Source organism: Peromyscus leucopus, chromosome 19, assembly GCF_004664715.2.
Source record: "Peromyscus leucopus breed LL Stock chromosome 19, UCI_PerLeu_2.1, whole genome shotgun sequence".
Classification (NCBI taxonomy): domain Eukaryota; kingdom Metazoa; phylum Chordata; class Mammalia; order Rodentia; family Cricetidae; genus Peromyscus; species Peromyscus leucopus.
In genome coordinates this window covers 24,164,385-24,185,296 of record NC_051079.1, presented here as the reverse complement: position 1 = coordinate 24,185,296, position 20,912 = coordinate 24,164,385, and the positions used below count along the sequence as shown (strand labels likewise).

General features: G+C 48.5%; 1 protein-coding gene and 1 long non-coding RNA gene across 3 annotated transcripts in view; one reads left to right on the top strand and one right to left on the bottom strand.

The window, feature by feature from the left end:
- Etf1 (eukaryotic translation termination factor 1) overlaps window positions 1–5,671 on the top strand; it is a 32,901-nt gene extending 27,230 nt beyond the window's left edge. The window contains exons 8-11 of the mRNA XM_028886786.2: window positions 465–620; window positions 952–1,016; window positions 2,117–2,264; window positions 3,412–5,671. Of these exons, the coding sequence (XP_028742619.1) occupies window positions 465–620; window positions 952–1,016; window positions 2,117–2,264; window positions 3,412–3,494 (452 nt within the window). The 3' untranslated portion in view covers window positions 3,495–5,671. The remainder of the gene's footprint in view (window positions 1–464; window positions 621–951; window positions 1,017–2,116; window positions 2,265–3,411) is intronic.
- LOC114705109 lies at window positions 1,797–20,663 on the bottom strand. Of its 2 annotated transcripts, XR_005089489.1 has the most exons (3): window positions 20,503–20,663; window positions 6,771–6,922; window positions 1,797–1,832 (listed from the first exon to the last, which is right to left on the bottom strand). It is a non-coding gene; the product is annotated as an uncharacterized LOC114705109 (long non-coding RNA). The 2 variants fall into 2 exon arrangements; XR_003736351.2 differs by lacking the exon at window positions 20,503–20,663 and having other exon boundaries at window positions 6,771–8,047.
- Between the last annotated feature and the right edge of the window lie 249 nt (window positions 20,664–20,912).

Genomic DNA, 20,912 nt, shown 5'->3' with positions numbered 1-20,912 from the left:
TCAGCCACGTGGGCCTGCAGCTAGGCACTGGGAACAGGCTCTGGGCCTGTGTATCTGTCAAACATGGGCCTGAAAGTAGGATTCTCTTTATAATGATCAGGAATAGTGGAACTGATTTCATAATCTTGTGAGTTATAAAATCCACAGCTGTGCAAGGCCCTTAGAGAAACTGTGTAGTATTTGCATATAACCTATGTACACCCTCCCGTGTACTTTAAATTATCTCTTGATTGCTTGTAATACCTAGCACATTGTAAATATTATGTAAATAACGGTATGCTATCATTTAGGTTACGATGACAAGTAAAGGTCCGTGTATATTCAAATATAACCATCACAGGCCTAGCTCCATAGTACACTTTGACATGCTGTGCTTACTTTTCTGAATGTTTAATCCATAGTTGATTAAGTTCATGGATATCAAGAACCATCATATATTTTATTGTTATATCCCTAATCCACAGGGCGATACTTTGATGAAATTAGCCAGGACACAGGCAAGTACTGTTTTGGAGTTGAAGATACACTAAAGGCTTTGGAAATGGGAGCTGTAGAAATTCTAATAGTCTATGAAAATCTGGATATAATGAGATACGTTCTTCATTGCCAAGGCACAGAAGGTAAAAAAGAAGAAAATACTGTTGCTGTCTATTACATTTCCTGTGTTCAGGAAGCCAGTTAGACAGGAACATAAAACTGCATAGGGTCTAGAGTTATGTGTCCGTGCCCCCCACCCTACCCCCAGCTAGTTAATGTCTGTCACCAGTTAAATTTGCCAAGGAATGTTTCCTTATAGGAGCAGGGTACCAGGGGTGTATGCTGTTCATGGGACAGCTTGCTAGAGTTAGTCTAGGAGTCCTTTTCTTATCTAATCTCCTCTTATTATTTATATCTATTAGTATTGTGATGGCCAGATTAACACTTTTTCTTTTCTAACTTTTAATACTACAGAGGAGAAAATTCTCTATTTAACTCCAGAACAAGAGAAGGATAAATCTCACTTCACAGACAAAGAGGTATGTCATTTTTTATTTAATGATAACATACAAAAAGCATTGTTAGAGCACTGGTAACATAGAGTATCAGCCTTGGGAAACAAAGCCCTATTCTCATCTAACTGCCACACACTGATCTGATTCCGGGAGGAGGAAATCGTGGTCGTATGAACTTCTAAAGTAGTCAAGGAAGCTGGGGGTGGGGGTGGGGGGTGGTACATGCCTTTAATCCCAGCACTTAGGGAGCTGAAGCAGGCACTTGTGGGTCAAGGCCAGCTAGAACTACATAATAAGACCCTATCTCCAAAAATTAAAAAAAAATAAAAAAAAAAAAAGGAAAGCAAGAAAACATTATTATCCTTGAAATAACATAGATTTGCATTGTCTGGCCCTGTGAGACCAATGTTGCTTTATTAGCATTTTACCAGCTTTTCCTATGTACTTAGCCCGGTTTAAATGCATCTCGTGATTTATAATGAACACTGCCTTCCAAAACAAGACAGTTGTAATGGTAGCTGCCTTCAGTTCTGAAGGGCCGCTGAGGAAAAGGCACATGCTGCCTGAGGACTGACTCCAGCAGTTTGTCTCCTTATGGCGTGTATAGACCAAATACGTACAACCCTGAATGCTGTCTTTTCAAAAGTGGGCTGAAGAGATGGCTCAACAGCTGAGGGCACTTGTCCTTCCAGAGGCCATCTCACAGTGACGTCATCATCATCATCATGGCAGCTCACAGCTGTTTGGAACTCCAGTTCATGGGCACCAGGCACATGTGGTGTACTTTTTCTTTTTTCTTTTTTCCTTTCTCTTTTTTTGAGTTGCTCTGTGTCTTCTGGGCTGTTGAATGGAGAGAAAGTACAACAACCTACTTTGTGGAATCAACAATAGGAATCATAAGTTGACAACTAAGTATGCTTTGACGTTTTGTTGCTGAGGCTGCAGCTTGAGGGCAAATACTGAAATAATCAGTTTCTCTCCCCAAGAACCAGGATGTATTTAGGATCCTACATTTCTAGTGCTCCAAATGTTAGGAGGATGAGTAAGGATGGGCAGGGGCATTGAGAGGGTGAGGCTGCAGTTTGTATTCTAATCCCGGTGTTTCTGTCGTGACTGCCCTGTAGACTGGACAGGAACATGAACTGATTGAGAGCATGCCCCTCTTGGAATGGTTTGCTAACAACTATAAAAAATTCGGAGCTACACTAGAAATTGTCACAGATAAGTCACAAGAAGGATCACAGTTTGTGAAAGGATTTGGTGGAATTGGAGGTGAGTAGCCAACTCCACACAGGGTTTCTTACCAGGGCCTGAAGTAACTTACTTCAGGGTGGCATATGATCACTCTGCTTGGAAGAGGTGTGGCCAGCAGCAGGTGGAGCACATTCCTTAGTTTGAACCACTTTGCTTATCGTCATAGTTTTTATTAGCATGTATTTATGTGTAATAATGATCTCCTGAGGGGTTTTTTTTTGTGTGTGTATATGTGTGTGTGGTGTTTGTTTGTTTTGGTTTTTCAAGACAGGGTTTCTCTGTATAGCTCTGGCTGTCCTGGAACTTACTTTGTAGACTGGGCTGGCTTGGACTCAGATCCACTCAGATCCTGCCTCTGTTTCCTGAGTGCTGGGACTAATGAATGGGACTAAAGCATGTGCCACTACACCGATTTTTTTTTTAAATGCATGTACATAATGTATTTCAGTCATATTTAATCTCTGGGATTTTGTTGTTTTGTGTGTTTCTTTGTTGGCACAAGAGTGCCATGGTGGGGCTGGAGAGATATGGCTCAGCGGTTAAGAGCACTCGCTGCTCTTCCAGAGGTCCTGAGTTCAATTCCCAGCAACCACATGGTGGCTCACAACCATCTGTAATGAGATCTGGTGCTCTCTTCTGGCCTTCAGTCACACATGCTGTATATATATTTGAGTGCCATGGCATGCACATGGCGGTCAGACAGCTTGCAGGGGTGGTTCTACCATGGGAGTCTGGTTGTGCAGCAAGTGCCTTTACCTGCAGAAACATCTTGCTGGGCCTTGTGTTTTGTTTGAGGGAGTTTAGCTTTGTGTCAGAGGATAACTGGGAGTCTATTCTCTTTACATCATGTGGGTTCCAGAAATGGAAGGGTCATCAGGCGCTTAGCACAGGCACTATTTTTATTCTCTACTCCATCTCTCCCCTCCCCATTGTGGTTTTTGGAGTGGGGGGCTGACCTTTGACTCACTGTACGCCCAAATTGGCCTCCAGCTGGGCAATCCTGGTGCCTTGACCTCCTGAGTACTGAGGTTTATATTTCTGAGTCACTATGCCTGCAGCTGATCGTTACCATTTTGTAATTCTGGAAGAGGATGAGCTTCTCTTGGAAGAACAATCCCTTCCTGCTTCAAGAACCCAGGTTACTCACTCTGCTTTGCTTCTCCAGGTATCTTGCGGTACCGAGTAGATTTCCAGGGAATGGAATACCAAGGAGGAGACGATGAATTTTTTGACCTTGATGACTACTAGGTAGTCGACATGGGTCCGGCAACATGTGCCTCACCCTCCAGCATTCAACCCAAGGAGCATACCCGTGGTGGAGTCCAAACAGATCCCTGCCTTACAATTGGAACATTTCCAGAACTTAATCCGTGAGCATTGGATACTGAAAAGCAAAGCGAAACAAAAGCAGACCCAACCCTACACTTTGGTTTGTCATGGTGTCAGCGCAGCAGCCTACAACTAAGTTCCTAAATGCCACTCCGGACTAATTGAAAAAAGAATCCCACTTTTTACTTTTACTTGATGGTAAAATTGGTTGCTCTTGTATTTTATGAAAAAAAAAATGATTTTTTTAACCTTCATACATAGAAGCAAAAATACTTTAACTGCTGTAAACCTTCAAAAGTTAGTAGAAGTGAGATCATACTGGTTTGTTCTTATTTTGATCGGAGAATAACTCGATTGCTGCATTTCGCAGTGACCCATTTACATGGCATTCTCAGACTAGACTGCACAAGCAGAAATATATGTGGTGAAATATTGGAACTGTTTCTCTCTTGGTCTCTGTTTAATGTTGAAAGGGTGAGCTGACAGGAGGCCACTTCGGCCTCACTCCCTCACTTTCCACTCCCAGACTGTTTCACAGGTGCAGGGTGATGCAAAGTCAGGCTGAGTGCTGAGACACGGGGCAGTGCACTCCTGACTTCCATCTGTTGGGGGGCACATCTGTGCCAAGCCTTTGGGAGCCCTTGGTGTCCCTGACGTTAATGAGGCTCCTGTGATCTCAGCCTACTAGAAACCAGTTGGGGAGGACACGGTGGGGCCTCTGTGCTATTGCTGGGGTCGGGAGAAATAAAACATGCAATTTTAGTGGAACCAAAAAAAGTCAAGGGTGATTTGCTTGGATCTATTCTCGATAAAGGGAGGTGGTCGTGTTTCCTTGTGTTGGATGGCATGAGATTATGTGAATGTTTTGATTTTTTTTTTCTTTCAAATGAACTGCAAGATTTTTCACAGGAACGACAGACAAGACATGTATGACTGTGCATGTTTCTCAAACCCCTGGTGGGGCTGGAGCATCTTTTTCAAAAGTGGGACTTAGAAGCCCCTCTCAGATGAGAAAGTGTGGGAGGAGGGTGGGGAGGGCAGGGGTGGGGGGGACGGGACACGGCTTCTGGCGCCATGGATTAAACCATGTTAGATCCAAAAGTCGGCCAAAACCTGAAGCTTATGCTTCGCAGCTGGGCTGTACGTTGGATTTGAACCCAGTTGAAGTACAAGGTCGTGGTGTGCTCAAGGTGCAACAGCAAACGGAGTGTAGGACGTGCCCAGTGGAGCAGTGGGGAGTGTGCCAAGTGGACTTCTAGGACCAAAGGTTTCTCAAGTCGATTGGCACCACCCATACTCTCCAGGATGGCGGGGTGCATTGGGTATCAAATTGGGTACTTTTAACACTTTAGTGCCTGACTGCTGTTCTTCACTGACTTGACTCAGTCACTTGTAGCTTTATTGGTCTGAACCAGCTCCTTGTTCCCAGGTTACAGACCTGCCTATCGTTCCAATAATCCTGTTTCACTTGAATGGAGGGAGTATGTCTGCAGTGTAAAGCTTCTGGTTCTCACACTGTCCTCTGAGGTCCAAATGACTGTCTGTCGTGTAACCTGATGTCTCAACCCCCGGTGAGAAGAGTCGATTCTTTGGTGTTCACCAACACGGGAGGCTTCACCAGAACAGGCTTTTGCTTTGGGCTCTGCTGTTCGTTTGCAGAACACCCAGGAGCAAACACACTCTTCCCAGCAGTACCTTAGGGTTTTGCCATTGTAAATGGGTCTAATGTGATATGACAAGACCAGAGAAATTGGATGTAAATTTACATTTTTGAATATGCTTGTTGTTTCACATGATACATTTAGGGTATGCAGCTCCTTTTGTAGTTTTTATTTTTACTATTTAAGTTTGGAAATGATGCCAAATTTTTGTATTTCTTTAATCAATGTGTTCTCCTTGGTGATATATATTGCATTATATATTGATGTGTGTATCAATATATACCGATATGTGTTACACTTACGCATACAAACACACATAAGTGAGGGGAAACCGTAGCCTGCACTCGCTAGCCTCTGCAGAGAGACCCTAAGAGCAGAATCTCGGTGTTGTGATGTACAGAAATGGAGAAGAGTATTAAACCATATTTAAGAATATATTTCGTGTGCTTGAGATTTTTTAGGAATGTTCCTAGAAAAGTCTGGACTCCAGAGACTGACTGCTCCTGTTTGTCAGATTAGCCGTTCCTAATGCCTGTTCAGCCTTAGAGTTACCCACTGTGTCTGTCTGTGCGAAGGATGGCTGGGGTTGCAAGCCAGGGTAATGCCGGAAGGAAATTTGCGTGTGTTTGGCTTTGGATTTATGTTTAAGATATTTCAAACCTACCTGTACTCCATAGGGACAGGTGGTGCCACCTTCGAACAGGTAAGAAGGGTTCTTGAGCAGCTTTTCGGTGATGAAATCACAATTTTATCCCAGTCTCAATTCCTAAGTCAACCTTATGTCGTCCACTTGCCCTTTGAGTCCTATAAAAGCGCTCCTAGTCCAGTGTGGTGGTACATAAACTAGAGGCAGAGGTGGGAAGGTCACAAGTTTGAGGCTAGTCTTGGCTTCATAGCAAGATTCTGTCTCAAAAGATGAATGGAAGAATAACTGGTCCAGGGGGCTGCAGAGTTATCTCAGCAGTTGAGGGGCTGACTGCAAGCCAGGCAGTGTCGCGTGCCTCGAATCCCAGCACAGGAGAGCCAGGGCTACACAGGGAAACCCTGTCTTGGAAAATGGGAGGGACGGGGCACTGGCCATATGCAAGTGCGTGGGTTCAGTTCCCAGCACCCACGTGGTGGCTCACAATGGCTGGAACTCCAGTCTTAGGGGATCCAGTACCTTCTGACCTCCACTGGCACCCGGTGCACACAGGTGCACACAGATGCAGGCAGGCAAAACCCTCATAGTATCAGAGCAGAAACTAGCCTGGCATTTTCCTTTTTCTGGCCTTACCCCTTGTTTCGGACTAGAAGAGCAAGGTAAAGTAAGTGTGTGGTGTGGTGTGGCTGGCACATACATTTAATCCCAGCAGGTGATCTCTCAGTTCTAGGTCAGATCTTGGCTCAATAATTAACATTTCTTTCTTCTCCTTAAAGGTTTAGAAACCTAGAGGTTCTTTGAGTGCTTTAGCCCTGTTGTGTGTGGCTTGTGTGTGGTTTGCTATTTCCAGTGTAGAGAAAACTGACCAACAGCAGCTGTGCTTTTTCTTACCCATCAGGCCTTTCCGGTGCTTTTCTTGTGCAGCCCAGAAGGTACTCGGATTAAACCAGTCTTCTCTGCCAAGAGGCAGGCATGCAATGCAGCACAGCAAAGGTGGCATCTCTCCTACAGCATGCCTCGGTGTAGTCTTAATTAAAGTCAAGCTGTTGGAAGTACAGGATGTGTAAGCTGCGCACTCTCCTGTCTGGGCGCTTACCATCTTTTGTTCTCCGGCTCCATTCCCACACCACACCACTCCCAGACAGGCCCACTAGACTGAGGGCTGAATGCCAAGGTGGAATTTCAGACTCATGCCAGCGTCCTCCCTGCAGCCAACTTGAGTGAGTGCCAGTTGGAATTTGCATCTGCCAAGACCCACCCTGATGGGACTGTACCTCAGGGGATGAGGAGCTGACTGGCCAGGGGGTATGGAAACATGGCATTAGAGCTTGTGAGACAGGACCCTTTCTTGTCTTGCAGCTGTTTGGATGCCCCCAGGTGAGGTGAGGCCGAATGAGAACTAGAGGCCCGTGCAGACAGCCATCTCCATGGTGCTCTATAAGTGTACGTCCTAGCTCATGAACTACCCTGGAGGGTAGAGCCATCTCCAGGAATCCCAGAACTTGGCAGGCTTAGCCTTACCAGCGCTCAACTAGGAACCAGCTTGGTATTAGTAATTGCCTGTAATCCCTGCTACTTGGGAGGCTTGGGCAAATCAAAGTCAGCCTGGACAAACTAATGAAATCCAAACAAAGGACTGGGGGTGTAGTTTAGTGCAGTGTTTGTCCAATATACGGGAAGACTGGGTTCGACCCCTGGACCTGGCCAACATGTGATGTTACGCCTGTAACGTTAGCACTCTGGATGCAGGAGCATGGTGAGTTTTCCAGGCCGGCCTTCTTACCTGCAAAGACCCTGTCTTACAGACTAAGAATTTCATGAAGGTCTGTGAAGTGCATAGTACTGTACCTGGAACTGACTGGGCCTATGATGAGACTTGCTATCAAGGTTCCTTGGCTTCTAACCTCCATCCCATGCAAGTGTCTAGAGTGACTTTCTGCTGGTGACCACAAGGTGGTGCTACACTACTGCGGATGAAACTTCCTCTAAAAAGGCAGATTTCTGACCCAGCATCAGCAGATGTCTGGGACAGCTTGCTTTGTCCTTAAAATCTAGAGAAAACGTGGGGAGGTGGTGATGCACACACCTTTAATCCCAGCGCTCAGGAAGCAGAGGCAGGCAGATCTCTGTGAGTTCGAGGACAGCCAAGGGTAGGTACACTGAAAAACCCTTGGTGGGGGGGAGATCTGGATAAATAGGGCAGTTGACCAAATGGAGGAGAGTCCTATCTGCCCAAGTTATTACATGGCAATCTAGGACTCAGGTCTATTTGTTTCCAAAGCCATGAAATGCAGGCCATTCTTGCATTAAGAAGAAAAGAAAGTTGTTGGGGCAAGTCAGGTTCAGTGGGCATGCTCCACCCAACCACTGGCATGCTTTCCAAGGTGACCGCCTGCCTGAGTTGTGTCTGGAAGTACCTATTACCTCTTTCCACAACACACATTTCAACGGGCTAGCCAGCTTATCCCCCAACACAGTTGAGGATGAATAAGGGGGTCCCATGACCTTTCTGAAGGGGACTCCTAGAAGTTCTCCAGCATCCTCAGCCAGCCCTTGGTGAGGCACATTAAAATTCTAACACTTGGGAAATGAGGCAGGAAGATCAAGGTCATCCTACACTGTTCAATGCCAGCCTTGGTTACATAAGGATCCAGTCTCAAGGGATAGGAAGCGATTTGTCCAGGGTCTTCATGGAAGAATAAACAGGATTTTTCGAATGGTAGTGTTTGTCCTTGGTCTTGTATTATTTAATACCAGTTCTGAGATTGAGCACTGACCTATAGGCTAAGTGTGTACTCTACCACTGAGCTACATTGTTATCTCCCACCCACCACATCCCTTTTGAAGCAAAGAAGGTCTTGCTAACCTACCCTTCATTGCCACAAACTCTTCAGTCTCAAGTAATTGTTGTTGTAGTTGCTGGGATTTTGTTTTGTTTTTTCGAGACAAGGTTTCTCTGTGTAGCTTTGGAGCCTATCCTGGAACTCACTTTGTAGACCATGCTGGCCTCGAACTCAGAGATCCGCCTTCCTTTGCCTCCAGAGTACTGGGATTAAAGGCCGTGCACCACCACCGCCTGGCTGTAGTTGCTGTTTTTATTTTTTGTTTTTTAAATTTTATTTATATTTTATGTGTGAATGCTCTGTCTGCATATATACCTGCACACCAGAAGAGGGCATCAGATTCTATTATAGTTGTGAGCTACCATGTGGTTGCTGGGAATTGAACTCAAGACCTCTGAGCCATCTCTCCAGCCCTACTGTTTTTGTTTTTTGAGACAGGATCTCTGCATAGCCCTGCCTGTCCTGGAACTCACTCTGTAGACCAGGCTGACCTTAGACACACAACGATCCTCCTGCCTCTTCCTCCGAGTGCTGAGATTAAAGTCGGGCCCCTCCACCCCTACTTCAAGTGACCATTCTTGCCCCTCTTTCTCAGCATCACAAGTAGCTGGCCACACAAGGGTGGCAGGTACATGCATTTTGCCAAATTTGCCCCCACCTAGGTTTTGTTTTTCAATTTTACCACATTTTTATTTACATTTTTTTTAGAGGTGTATGCCACAGCATCTGAGGAAATCAGGACAGCCTGTAGGTGGTTGTTCTCTCCATCTCCGTCACACTGAGCTCTCCTGCCTGCCCCCTGCCCCTGCTCTTCAAATTATATCATTGATAGGACACTTAACACTGAGATATGAACTACTGAGAAAACCACCACGGTTAAATCATAGCTTTATAATTACTGTGGTTTTGTTAGGGTTGTTTTAAGTATAAGTTGAAGTTTAAAATAGGTGAGGCTTATTAAGGACATCTTTGAAATTTCAGAAACTTGGAGGAAAAAGAACATCACTGGGCACACACCTGTGATCCCAGCACTCAGGAGACTGAGGCAGTGGGATTACCAGGAGTCCCAGACCAACCTCCACACCCCATCTCAAACCAAGCCACAGCAGCATCATGTAACGAATCATTCAGGGACACCGTGAACATCCCTGATAGGGCAGGTGTTGGAGTGCTAACTGGTTCAGAAGGGACTCAAACTGGTTTATGTGCAAGTTTGCTTTGGACTCACAGTTTGGGTTTGACTCAAGTCAGTCCCACTGAGTCGGTCACCCTGGGTCTGAGGCCCAGGAGTTGCCTAGGAAAGAGAAGATGAGGAGCTGCTCTCCAGGGCTCTGGGGATAGTCTCGGGCTTTGACCTGAGGGAGGTGAAGCAGCCGAAAGAACACAGCGGGGCAGCGGTGGCGCACACCTTCAATCCCAGCACTCGGGAGGCAGAGGCAGGCGGATCTCTCTGAGTTCAAGGCCAGCCTGGTTTGCAGAGAGAAACCCTGTCTCAAAAACCAAGGACCAATAGGAGGCCTTTGATGTGAGACGAGCAGCAGGTGGTGAGGAAGCACAGCTACCTGAGGATGTGGAGTTCAAGCTCGAGACAGTCTGTTCTTCGTCTACAGGGGTTCCCTCCTCGCTGCAGTAACCTAATACTGTCACTTTTCAAAAACAGTGTTTGGGGATGGGAGAGGTAGCTCAGTAAGAGCACTGGAATCTCTTCCAGAGGACCTGGGTTCAATTCCCACCACCCATGTAACTGGATGTGGGTGCTGGAAACGGAATCCAGGTCCTCTACAAGAGCAACAGGGTGCTCTTAACTGCTGAGCCATCTCTCCAGTCCGCCAATACTTTCATTTTTGAGACAGAGTTTACAATGTAGCCCAGGCCAGACACAAACTCGCAGTGATCCTCCTGCCTCCATCTCCCAAGGGCTGGATTACAGGCACGTGTCACCGTGCCTGGTTCTATCTTTGAGAATCATAACTTTAGCACTCAAGAACCTTGGATCTTCTCCTGTTCCCTTCACAACCAAGAAAAGGTGGCTGAAGACCAGAGAGCAACACCATAAATGTCCAACAACTCCAAAGTCTTGGTCTCAGCAAATAGGTGACCTTGTTCTTCACCTAAATCCTGTTCTCTCCGATGTTATGGATGGAAGAACAGATTATAAGAGGAGGCAGGTGAATGGCTGTCAGCCAAAGAAGGCTGGGAGGGGAAGGGAGGCCAACATCCAGGTAGTTAGGAAAGTGTTCTGAAGTCACTTCCCTATGAGTCAGGGTTGGCTTGAGTGGATGACTCAGTTGCTTCTCCTGCCCCAGGCTTCCAGCACCCTCTGCCACGCTGCTGAGATACCCTCCATGGCTGTACCTAGTTCTTTCTGCTTGGCTCTCCAACACCACTCAAAAGGAAAGCTAGAGGGTTCATTCCTAAGGGAGGCTAGGGAAAGAGAGCAAGCAGCAGCTTCGGAAATAGGTTCCAAGCAAGAAGGAGCAAGGACTTGGTGAGGGGGAGGCAAAGGAGACACTCTTCTCTCTGGTGGCAAAGGAGAACTCGAAAAGAACGAAACCAGGACTCGATGCCAGGACACAAGCCTGTTCCATGGCTGTCCAAACTGAACGAGTTCCCGGGCTTGGGGAGGGGGTGATGGGGATGAAAAGAGCACTTGGAGGGCATGCAGGGCAGGCTCTAGACGACAGGACTGCAGCTGGGGAAGAAAGCAAGCGTCCCTCACATAGTTGAGACTGTTGTACTGGCCGGGATAACAGTAGCTCGATGGAGAGAGAGTTTTACCATGCATGTGTGAGGCCCGGAGTTGATCCTCAGCGTATGCTCGGGCCTCTGAACCCTCCCTCGCCCCACTTCAACTTTGTAGCTCAGGTGGCCCTTAGATTTGCTCCCCATCCCCTTCAAATCTGATTTGGAAGGGAGGCAACATGTTAATTCTAGCCTGGTGCCTGAGCAAAGGGCCTCAGAGACCCAACTCCTCCAGCCTGCTGTCTACATACACACCTCACTACCCCCCCCCCATGCTTAGACATGGCTAACCTCTTACTCTCTCACTCAGCAAGCATTCACAGGCATTTCCTACACACTGCACCCCGTGCAAGATGCTGAGGCGCAGTGGTGAGTGGGTAATGAAGAGCAGGAGACCCCGTCTCTGTCCTTAGTGGTTATTGTCCGGAAGCAAAAAGCAGCAGTTAATGATGAAGAGTGGGGAGTGTTAAGGGGTATGGAGGATCCAGAGCAGCCCCCTCCTCATTTGGAGTTCTAGCCCTACACGTGAACAGGGGGCAGCTGCAGAGATGAACTGTGAGTTTGAAGAGAGATGAGTCGGTCCTGCCTTGATTCAAAAACAAGTTACTCAAATGGCAGGATACTGATACTCTATACTCATCATTTCTCCTTTGTGTTAACTTTATTAAGGTATAGTTTACATAGAGGAAGACTCCCTTAAACCACTCCTAAAATAGGAGACGATAAAAGTCTCACTGACTTCATTTTCTGAGACAGTTTCACTATGTAGCCCCAGATGGCCTGGAACTTGCTATATAGATCAGGTTGGCTTTGAACTCAGAGATCTGTCTGCCTCTGCCAGAGTCCCATAGTGTACACTGCTATGCCTATTCTTTTTTTTCCATAGGCATGGTCTTTTGTTTTTTGAGACAGGGTTTCTCTGTGTAGCCCTGGCTGTCCTGGACCTCACTCTGTAGACCAGGCTGGCCTCCAACTCACAGAATTCCACCTGCCTCTGCCTCCCGAGTGCTGGGATTAAAGTCGTGCACCATCATGGCCTAGCTTGGCGTGGTCTTATACTATATCCCAAGGTAGCCTGGAACTCACAACATAGCCAAGGCTGGCCTGGGACCGTCCTGCCCTAGTCTTCAGGGGCTGCAGGCTCATGTGCCACCACACCTGTGAGGACCGAACTATGGCGTCCGCACTAACTTCAGCTGTCAAAATTGAGCTGAACTGTTGGACACCCAGTCCGTGTCTGAGGAGATGGAGAATTGGTTGGTGTGGGAAGAGACCCCACATACTTGGCGTGGAAGTGTTACAAGTAAAAACCACAAAGCAGCAGCACACCATTGTATGGAATCACAGTCACTGCTTCCTCTGGATCTGGGTCACTCCTAGTTTTTAGCTATGGTGAGGAATGTCACCGTTGGCATTCATCTATGTCTTTGGGTAACTTTCGAGCGGCTGGAAGATGGCTCAGTTGATAAAATGCTTGCCCTGCAAGAATGAGGATCTGAGTTTGAACCCCAGAACCACAGGGAGCTGGGCATGGTGGCGTACCTTGTAAACTAGGGCCGGGGAAGCAGAGCGAACCCCTGGGGTCTGTGACCAGCCAGCAGCCAGGCTAGACTACTTGGTAAGCTCCAGGTCAGTGAGAGATCTTGTTTCAAAAAACCAAGTGAGGAGCTGGAGAGAGCTCAGCAGTTAAACGCACTGGCTGCTCCTCCAGAGGACCCGGGTTCCATTTTAACCACGTGACAACCAGACAAACTTCTGTAACTTCGAAAAAACAAAAAGGCATGGACACTCGGGAGGGAGATCTCTGTGAGTTTGAGGCCAGCCTGGGCTACAGAGGAAATTCTAGGACAGCCAGGGCTACACAGAGAAACTGTCTCAGAAATCAACAAAACAGAAAGAGGCTCAGCAGGAAAAGCACCTGCCATGTAAGGGTGAAGAATGGAGTTCCAATCCCTAGAGTCCGTATAAAGGATGGGGGAGGATGGCAGCCCACCTGAAATCCTAGCAAGTCCGAGATGGAGGAGACAGGGATGCCCAGAGCATGCTGGCTAGTAGCCAAAACGGTGAGCTCCCAGCTCAGTGAGAGCCTTGTCTCAATATCCCAGGTGGGGAGCGATGCAGGAAGACACTAGACAGGCCAACCTTAGGCATCCACCGGAAAGCACAGACACATGCACCTGCATCCACACACATGCAAAAAAAAGATAGACAACATCTGACGTGTGCGCATGTGTACACACACAGGCTGTTCTGGCTTCTCGGTGTCTTAGGTACCTTTCTACTGCTGTGACAAAATACCATGACCAAGGCAACTTGTAGAAGTAAGGGTTTATTTGGGGCTTACAGTTCCAGAGGGATGGTGTCCATCCATCACAGTGGGGAGCATGGCAGCGAGCAAGCTGCTGTGGTGCTGAAGCAGCTGCTGAGAGCTCACATCTTCATCCACAACCAGGAAACAGCACATTGGGAATGAAATGGGGCTTGTGGAACCTCAAAGCTTACCCCGGTAATGCACCTCCTCCTAAAGCACCTCCTCTAACAAGGCCATACTCCTAATCCTTCCAAAACAGTTCCACCAGCTGGGGCCCAACCCTTCAAACACATGAGCTTGTGGGAGCCTGTCTCATTCACACCACCAGTCAGGCCCACATTTCGGAACAGAATCACTGGGTTACATAGTATATCTTGGGTTACATAGTATAGCTTGGGTTTTGTTTATTTGTTTTTCTGGATTTTGTTTCCTTCTTTGTTGGTGTTTTTGTTTTTGGAAAGAAGAGGACAAGGCAAGGCCCAGGTTGGTGATAATCCTCCTGTCTCAGCCTCCTGAATGCGTGGGTCCCAGCATGCACCACTGTACAGAATGTTTAACACCTCGACCAGCCTTCACAGAGCCGTTATCAGTTGGCTATTTTACATTCCCAGCAGTGGGCAAAGCGCTCTGAGCTCTCTCTCCACCGCCCTGCCAGCCTTCTAGCCTGCTTCTTTTGTTGTTGTTGGGGTGTTTTGTTTTGTTTTTCGAGACAGGGTCTCTCTATGTAACTGGCTGTCCTGGAACTCACTCTGTAGATCAGGCTGGCCTCGAACTCAGATCCGCCTGCCTCTGTCTCCCCATTGCTGGGACTAAAGGTGTGAGCCACCACTGCCCAGCTAGTCTGACTTCTTTGTTCTCACTCCTTAGTGGGTGGGAAGCAGAAACTCACCGTGGTTTTCATTTGTATGTCCTTAACGAATCTTATTCAAACACATATTCCTGTGACTGTCGGCCATTTGTGCAGGACTGTGTTCCTGTCCTTTGTTCATTTTTCACTAAAAACAAAACAAAACAACAACAAAAACTTGCCAGGTGATGGTGTTGCGCACCTTTAATCCCAGCACTCGGGAGGCACAGGCAGGCGGATCTCTGTGAGTTCGAGGCCAGACTGGTCTATACAGTGAGTTCCAGGACAGCCAAGGCTACACTGAGAAACCCTGCCTTTAAAAAGAAAGAAAGAGAGAGAGAGAGAGTCCTGCAACCCAAGAACACAGAATGATTTTCTACTTAGATTTTTCTTTCTTTCAGCAATGGTTTATAATTTCCATTGTATAAATCTTTCTAACCTGAGTTAAATTTATTCCTGGGTATTTCTTCATGGTTGAAAATTGAATTGTTTTCTTAATTTCTTTTTCAGATTGTTCATTGCTGTTGTTACTATGGTTTTGATTTGCATTTTCTGATAACTAATAGCGGGGAGCATCTTTTCATATGCTTATCAGCCATTCAAATGTCTTCCCTGATGAAGTCTGATCTTTCTTAATCTCAACTCTGCATTTCGTGATCACAGAGAACAGCTCCTTGGCTTTCTTCCCTGATACCGTCTTCCCCTCCCCTCTTCTCTGGTTTTTCTTTTCTTTCATTCTTTTTTTAAAAGTTTTTTTTTTTTTCAATGAATGGGTATTTACCTGCATTAATGTCTGTGCACCACAGGTCAAAAAGGACACTGGATCCCCTGGGACTGGTGGAGTCACGGACAGTTCTGAGTGGCCATGTGTGTGGGTGCTGGGGATCGAACGTGAGGCCCAGCCCCTTCTCTGAGGCTTTACTTTCAAGAAGAACTTAACAGATGTGGGGTGGACATTGGAGTCAGCTGTCCAGGATAACAGTGGCATGCCACTTAAAGGCTTGGTGACTTTGAACATGTTACTTAGCCTTTCTCTCAGGCTCAAGTTTGAAATAAGGTTTTATTAAATACACTAAGTTGTTTCTCACACACTCTAGACAAGCAAAGGGCCAGCTCCAGGAATATTTCATGAACAAAAGAGACAACCCTAGACTTTTGGACTAGTGAATCACTCCAACTGATGTGACATCCTAATCGTGACAAGAGACCATGTGTGAAATCAATCGTGCCCTGACAGAGAGACCAAGTGTGAACAATCAGATCGTGGGAACAATCTCTGGACGCTTCCTGAACTAGCAGAACAAAAGCGCCTGATCCCGAGTCCGGAACAACTCATTGAGGAGGCCGATGTGAATAGAATCTTTTGAGCTGGGGGAGTGTAACAAAGGGTGAACCTGGAGAAACCGGGCAGATGAGCCCTGGGATGCACCTCTGTCCTCCTAGCATGTGGGAAGTGGAAGGAGGGTCAGTTTCAGATACAGAGCAAATCTGAGGATTGCCTGAGCTATGTGAGACCCTACTTACTGCAAAAGGAAGAGAGAGGGAGGTGGGGGGGGAGAGAGAGAGAGAGAGACAGAGAGAGGAGCAAGCCAGAGAGAAGAAGCAAGCCAGGGAACAGATCCGGCTGAGTGGGAAAGTGGGGCTAAGACTACAACTCATTTGAAGAAAAACTGCTGAGGTACTTTAAGCAGGGAGGTGATAAATGCAAACCTCTTTTTCAAAAGGTCCTTAGGTGCACAATGCAGTTTGGAGAAAGAGGCTGGACCATTATCAGGAAGCTCCAAAGCTACTTCATACCCAAGGAGAGGATACATACAGAGCCTGTGAGTGTGGTATTGGAGAAGACTCGGAGCACATGGAAGAGCAGAGTGTATACTGCTCTTAGATGACCCCAGTTCAGTTTCCAGGACCCAGGCTCAAAGCTGCCTGCAACCCCAGCCAGCTCCAGGGGGTCTGACACCCTCTTCTGGCCTCTCAGAGCACCTGCATGCCAGTGCACACACCCATCACATGCATATGCACATAATTAAAAATAAACCCTTTTTGTTTGTTTTTTCAAGGCAGGGTTTCTCTGTGTAGCCCTAGCTGTCCTGAAACTTGCTTGGTAGACCAGGCTGACCTCTAACTCACAGAGATCCACCTGCCTCTGCCTCCCAAGTCCTAGGATTAAAGATGTGTGCCACCACAACCAACTAAAAAAAAAAAAAATTTTTTAAGATACAGAAGTGCGCCAGATATGGAAGTGCTGGAATATGGTTCCATTGCAGAATGGCTGCCTAGCGTGGGAAAGACAATGGCTTTGATCCCAGGGGTGCAGGGTGGGAGAAAAAGAGGCACGAGGATGGCTCCAAGTTTAAAGCTAGCCTGGTCTACACTGTGGAGTTCCCAGCTAGCCGGACTGTCCTTTGTGGTGTTGTGTTCTGTCAGGGCTGAACAGGACTGAGAAGCCAGCCAGATGCCAGGACTTGTCACAGCTCTGGGGGAAAGATGGAAACACCCCAAGCTGCTGTCCAAACCGTAAGCCAGCATGATGATGAAGTATGCATGAACCACAAACAGTGCTGGCAGCCATCTATTCCATTTATTCATGTGACAGCCGGACCAGAGTCACCTCGGCAGACACGTCGATTACAACGCCTGCTCTAGAAGCAAAACCCAGACAAATGACAGAAGCAAGACCCTGGGCAGAGGAGTCCATGGGGCGAGGCAGACAAAAGCACCAGACTTTCTTCCCGGGACCCTCCTTCCTCCCAACCCCAGTGATTACAAATCTCTAATAAAAGCTGGAAGGAGGCTTGGCAGTTACAGAGCACATGCTGCTCTTGCAGGGACCCAAGTTCCGTTCCCAGAACTCACACATCTATGTCTCCAGCTCCAGGGGATCTGACACTCTCTTCTGGATTCTGCAGGCACCTGCATTCACATGTTCATACACCCACACACAGACACACATATACACGGAATTTAAAAACAATAAAATGTTCTTTAAAATCTGTGGGGGGGGGGGCTGGAGAGATGGCTCAGCAGTTCAAAGCTCTTACTGCTCTTAACCAGGATTTGGTTTTCTGTACCCACATGGGTGGCTTACAACTGTCCATAACGCCAATTCTGGAGACTCCAGCACCCCATCTGACCTCCAGTGACACCAGGCACATGCACGGTGCACATACATACATGCAGGCCAACGCTCATACACATGAAAAAATTAGGTATATTAAAAATTTCTTACTAAAGGTTGTGGACATGGCTGAATGGTTTAAAAGCACTAGCCACCAAGCCTGATTATCTATCTAAATTTAATCCCTGGGACCCACATGGTAGAAGGTGGAACTCCCAAGAGGGATCCATATGTACACTGTCAGATTCCCCACCCACCACACACACACACACAAAATACATGTAATTTTAAATCTCTAAAATATCCTAATAAACTCCAATGTTGCTTCAGAAAGAAAGAAAAAGGCATCCAATCCAGCTGAGGTAGGGAGAGGTTGGTACTATTAGCAGTGGGTGGCTTTTTTTTTCCCCTCTTTCTCTCCTGTGGAGAGTTGGTTGAGGTTAAAAAATAAATAAACAAAATAATACGGGGCTGGAGAGATGGCTCAGAGGTTAAGAGCCCTAGCTCTTCTTCCAGAGGTCCTGAGTTCAATTCCCAGCAACCACATGGTGGCTCACAACCATCTGTAATGAGATCTGGTGCCCTCTTCTGGTGTGCAGACAGAACAGTGTATATATAATAAATAAATCTTTTTTTAAAAAAATGCACGAGCCCGGTGTGGTGGCGCATGCCTTTAATCTCAGCACTTGGGAGGCTGAGACAGCTGGATCTCTGGGGATTCCAGAGGCCAGACTGGTCTACATAGTGAGTTTCAGGACAGCCATTGCTTTGGACGGAAACACACACACACACACACACACACACACACACACACACACACACAGATCCTGTCTCAAAACAAGATCTTGGAAATCCCAGGTGACAGTTACACCGAGCGTCACGTGACTTTTTTATTTCTTCAAAAAGGTTCACCTTCTCAACCCAGATCAAATATCCAACCCTCGAAAGGAACCGAAAAGTTGGCATCAGAGCTTTCATAGGCGACTCGGGACCGCTGCCAATTCGTAGGGTTTTCTGAGACCCACAGCTCCCTCACCGAGAATGAGGTCTGCCCAAGCAGAAGCATGGGGTTCCCGCGAATCCTGTAGCATCCTAGGGGAGTTCAACACCTTCGACACTGGTTCTCCCTCCACCAGGCTGTTATAAATAGCTCTCTGGTTTCCAGCCCGGGATCTCTCAGCCTCACCAGCAGTCGCCGCCTCCACACCCTGCACTGCCCGCGACCGGGAGGCGTCCGCCAGCAGAGGGCGAAAGGTAGCGAGGGGACGGCGGGAAGGACCGCAGGAAGCCTGGTCTTCCCGGATCTCCCCCTAGAGACGGTAGCCATGCTAAGGACAATGCTCAGGGCCCGCAGCCGCGGTGGGAAACCAGGCAAGAGGACCTCAGGACAGGGATGTGGGCACCTAACTCCTGGACCTTGGAGAGCCTCTCCAAGCACCCTATCCACAGGCACTCAAGACCCCGGCACACACGGGAAACTGAAAGGCCTTAGTTATAGCCACAGGGCATGGGTGTTTGGTAGCTGGTGGAGACTGGCAGCCTGTAAATCAGTCCCTTCTAGATCGAAACCAGAAAAGGGAAGTCTGGAAGGAGGCAGAGGAAGAAACACTGACGAAAAGATAGTTCTGCAGAAAGCACCTGCTGCCGACACGATGACCTGAGCTTGCACCCTGGGACACCCATGGTAGATCAGACTCCTACACATTGTCCCCTGATCTCCACATGCGTGCTGTGGCGCACAGACACACAGACACACACACACACACACACACACACAACACACAAATAAATAAATAAAATGTAATATAAAAATAAACACAACAACAGCCCACAGGCTGCCTGGCACTAGAAACCCCCTCTCTGGCGGCAAGGCTCTCAAGATGGATACTGGGCAACCCAGAGGCTTGCTTGTCTCCACCCAGCACTAAGCCTGGACTTCAATGGCTGTGGTGCCTGTCTCTCTCTCTCTTTCTCTCTGACCTCTCCTTAGTGCAGATCACCTCAGGGTACCTGCGTGTCTGGCCCAGGTTTAAGTCCGGCAGCTGCTGTAGCCGGGCCTGCAGGGGCTCGTCGGGGCTTGCAACAGTGCATGAAAGCTTTCAGGCAGAGGAAGAGAGGCCACTCCGGAGGGGGGTGGGGGACACCCCGTGGGTACTGTTGCTGGAGCCGTCCACCTGGCCTAGCCGTTGCTACTCCCCCCGCCCCACCCCTCCTCCATCTTCCCTTATATTGGATCACTCTGCTAGGGTTCTGGAGCTCCTGGGCCTCCAATGCCACAGGAAACCTAAGAGGGCTGCGAGGCCTGATAAGAGGGTCCTTTCCTGCTTTACTTTCACTCCAAAATAGCCTCGTTGTGTGGGGTGGGAACTAGGAATGCAACAACAAGGAAGACCGAGACTGCAGCCTGGACGAACCAAGGGGCGTAGAGCTGCTGGGTGCATGGTCAGCCGAGCTGTGGGATGAGCACAGGAACGGCTTCCCTCGGGCCATTAGCTTGAACCACCTTAGGGGGACCTGGGAGCCTTCGCTCCACCGCAGGGGTGTGAGGAAAGCATTCGATTAAAGGCGAGGAGTAGCGGGAAGCAGCCAGATGCTCCTAAAAGACCAAGTCGTCCGAGCGAGTAGGGGGGGGTAGGGCGGAGGGTGGCGGCGGCTTAGGGCTGCGAGCTGCTAAAGGATGTCCAGCGATGGGGTGCTGCGTGCGCGGGAGGGGGAGAAGAGGGGGGCGCATGAAACGGCCGGCGACGGTGGGCGCCTCTGACCTTACAGGGGTGGCAGGCGGCGCTGTCCCGAGGGGCTCCGGAGGCCGGCCTGTCTGGCGGTCCCCTCCTTGGCAGGGTCACGGCGCCGCGGGCTGCTCTCGGAGGCCGTGCTCCGGCCCGCGGGCAGCCTGCCAGCTGCGCCGGGAAGGAAGCGCCATGTATGGGCCGGTGACAGGAAAGGAAACTCCTTGTAGGGCTCGGGAAGGAAGCGCCATACATGGCGCGGAGAGGCGGGGGGCGGGGCGGGGGCGGGGCGGGGCGGGGGCGGGGTGCGCGGGACCGAGGCACTTCCGCCGCCTGGGGGCCGCCGAGCCCGCGCCGTGCCCCCGGCCCCCAGGACGCGGGGCCCGGAGGGGGCAGCATGCACGCCATCCCGGGACGCGGGGACCGGAGGGGGCAGCACGCACGCC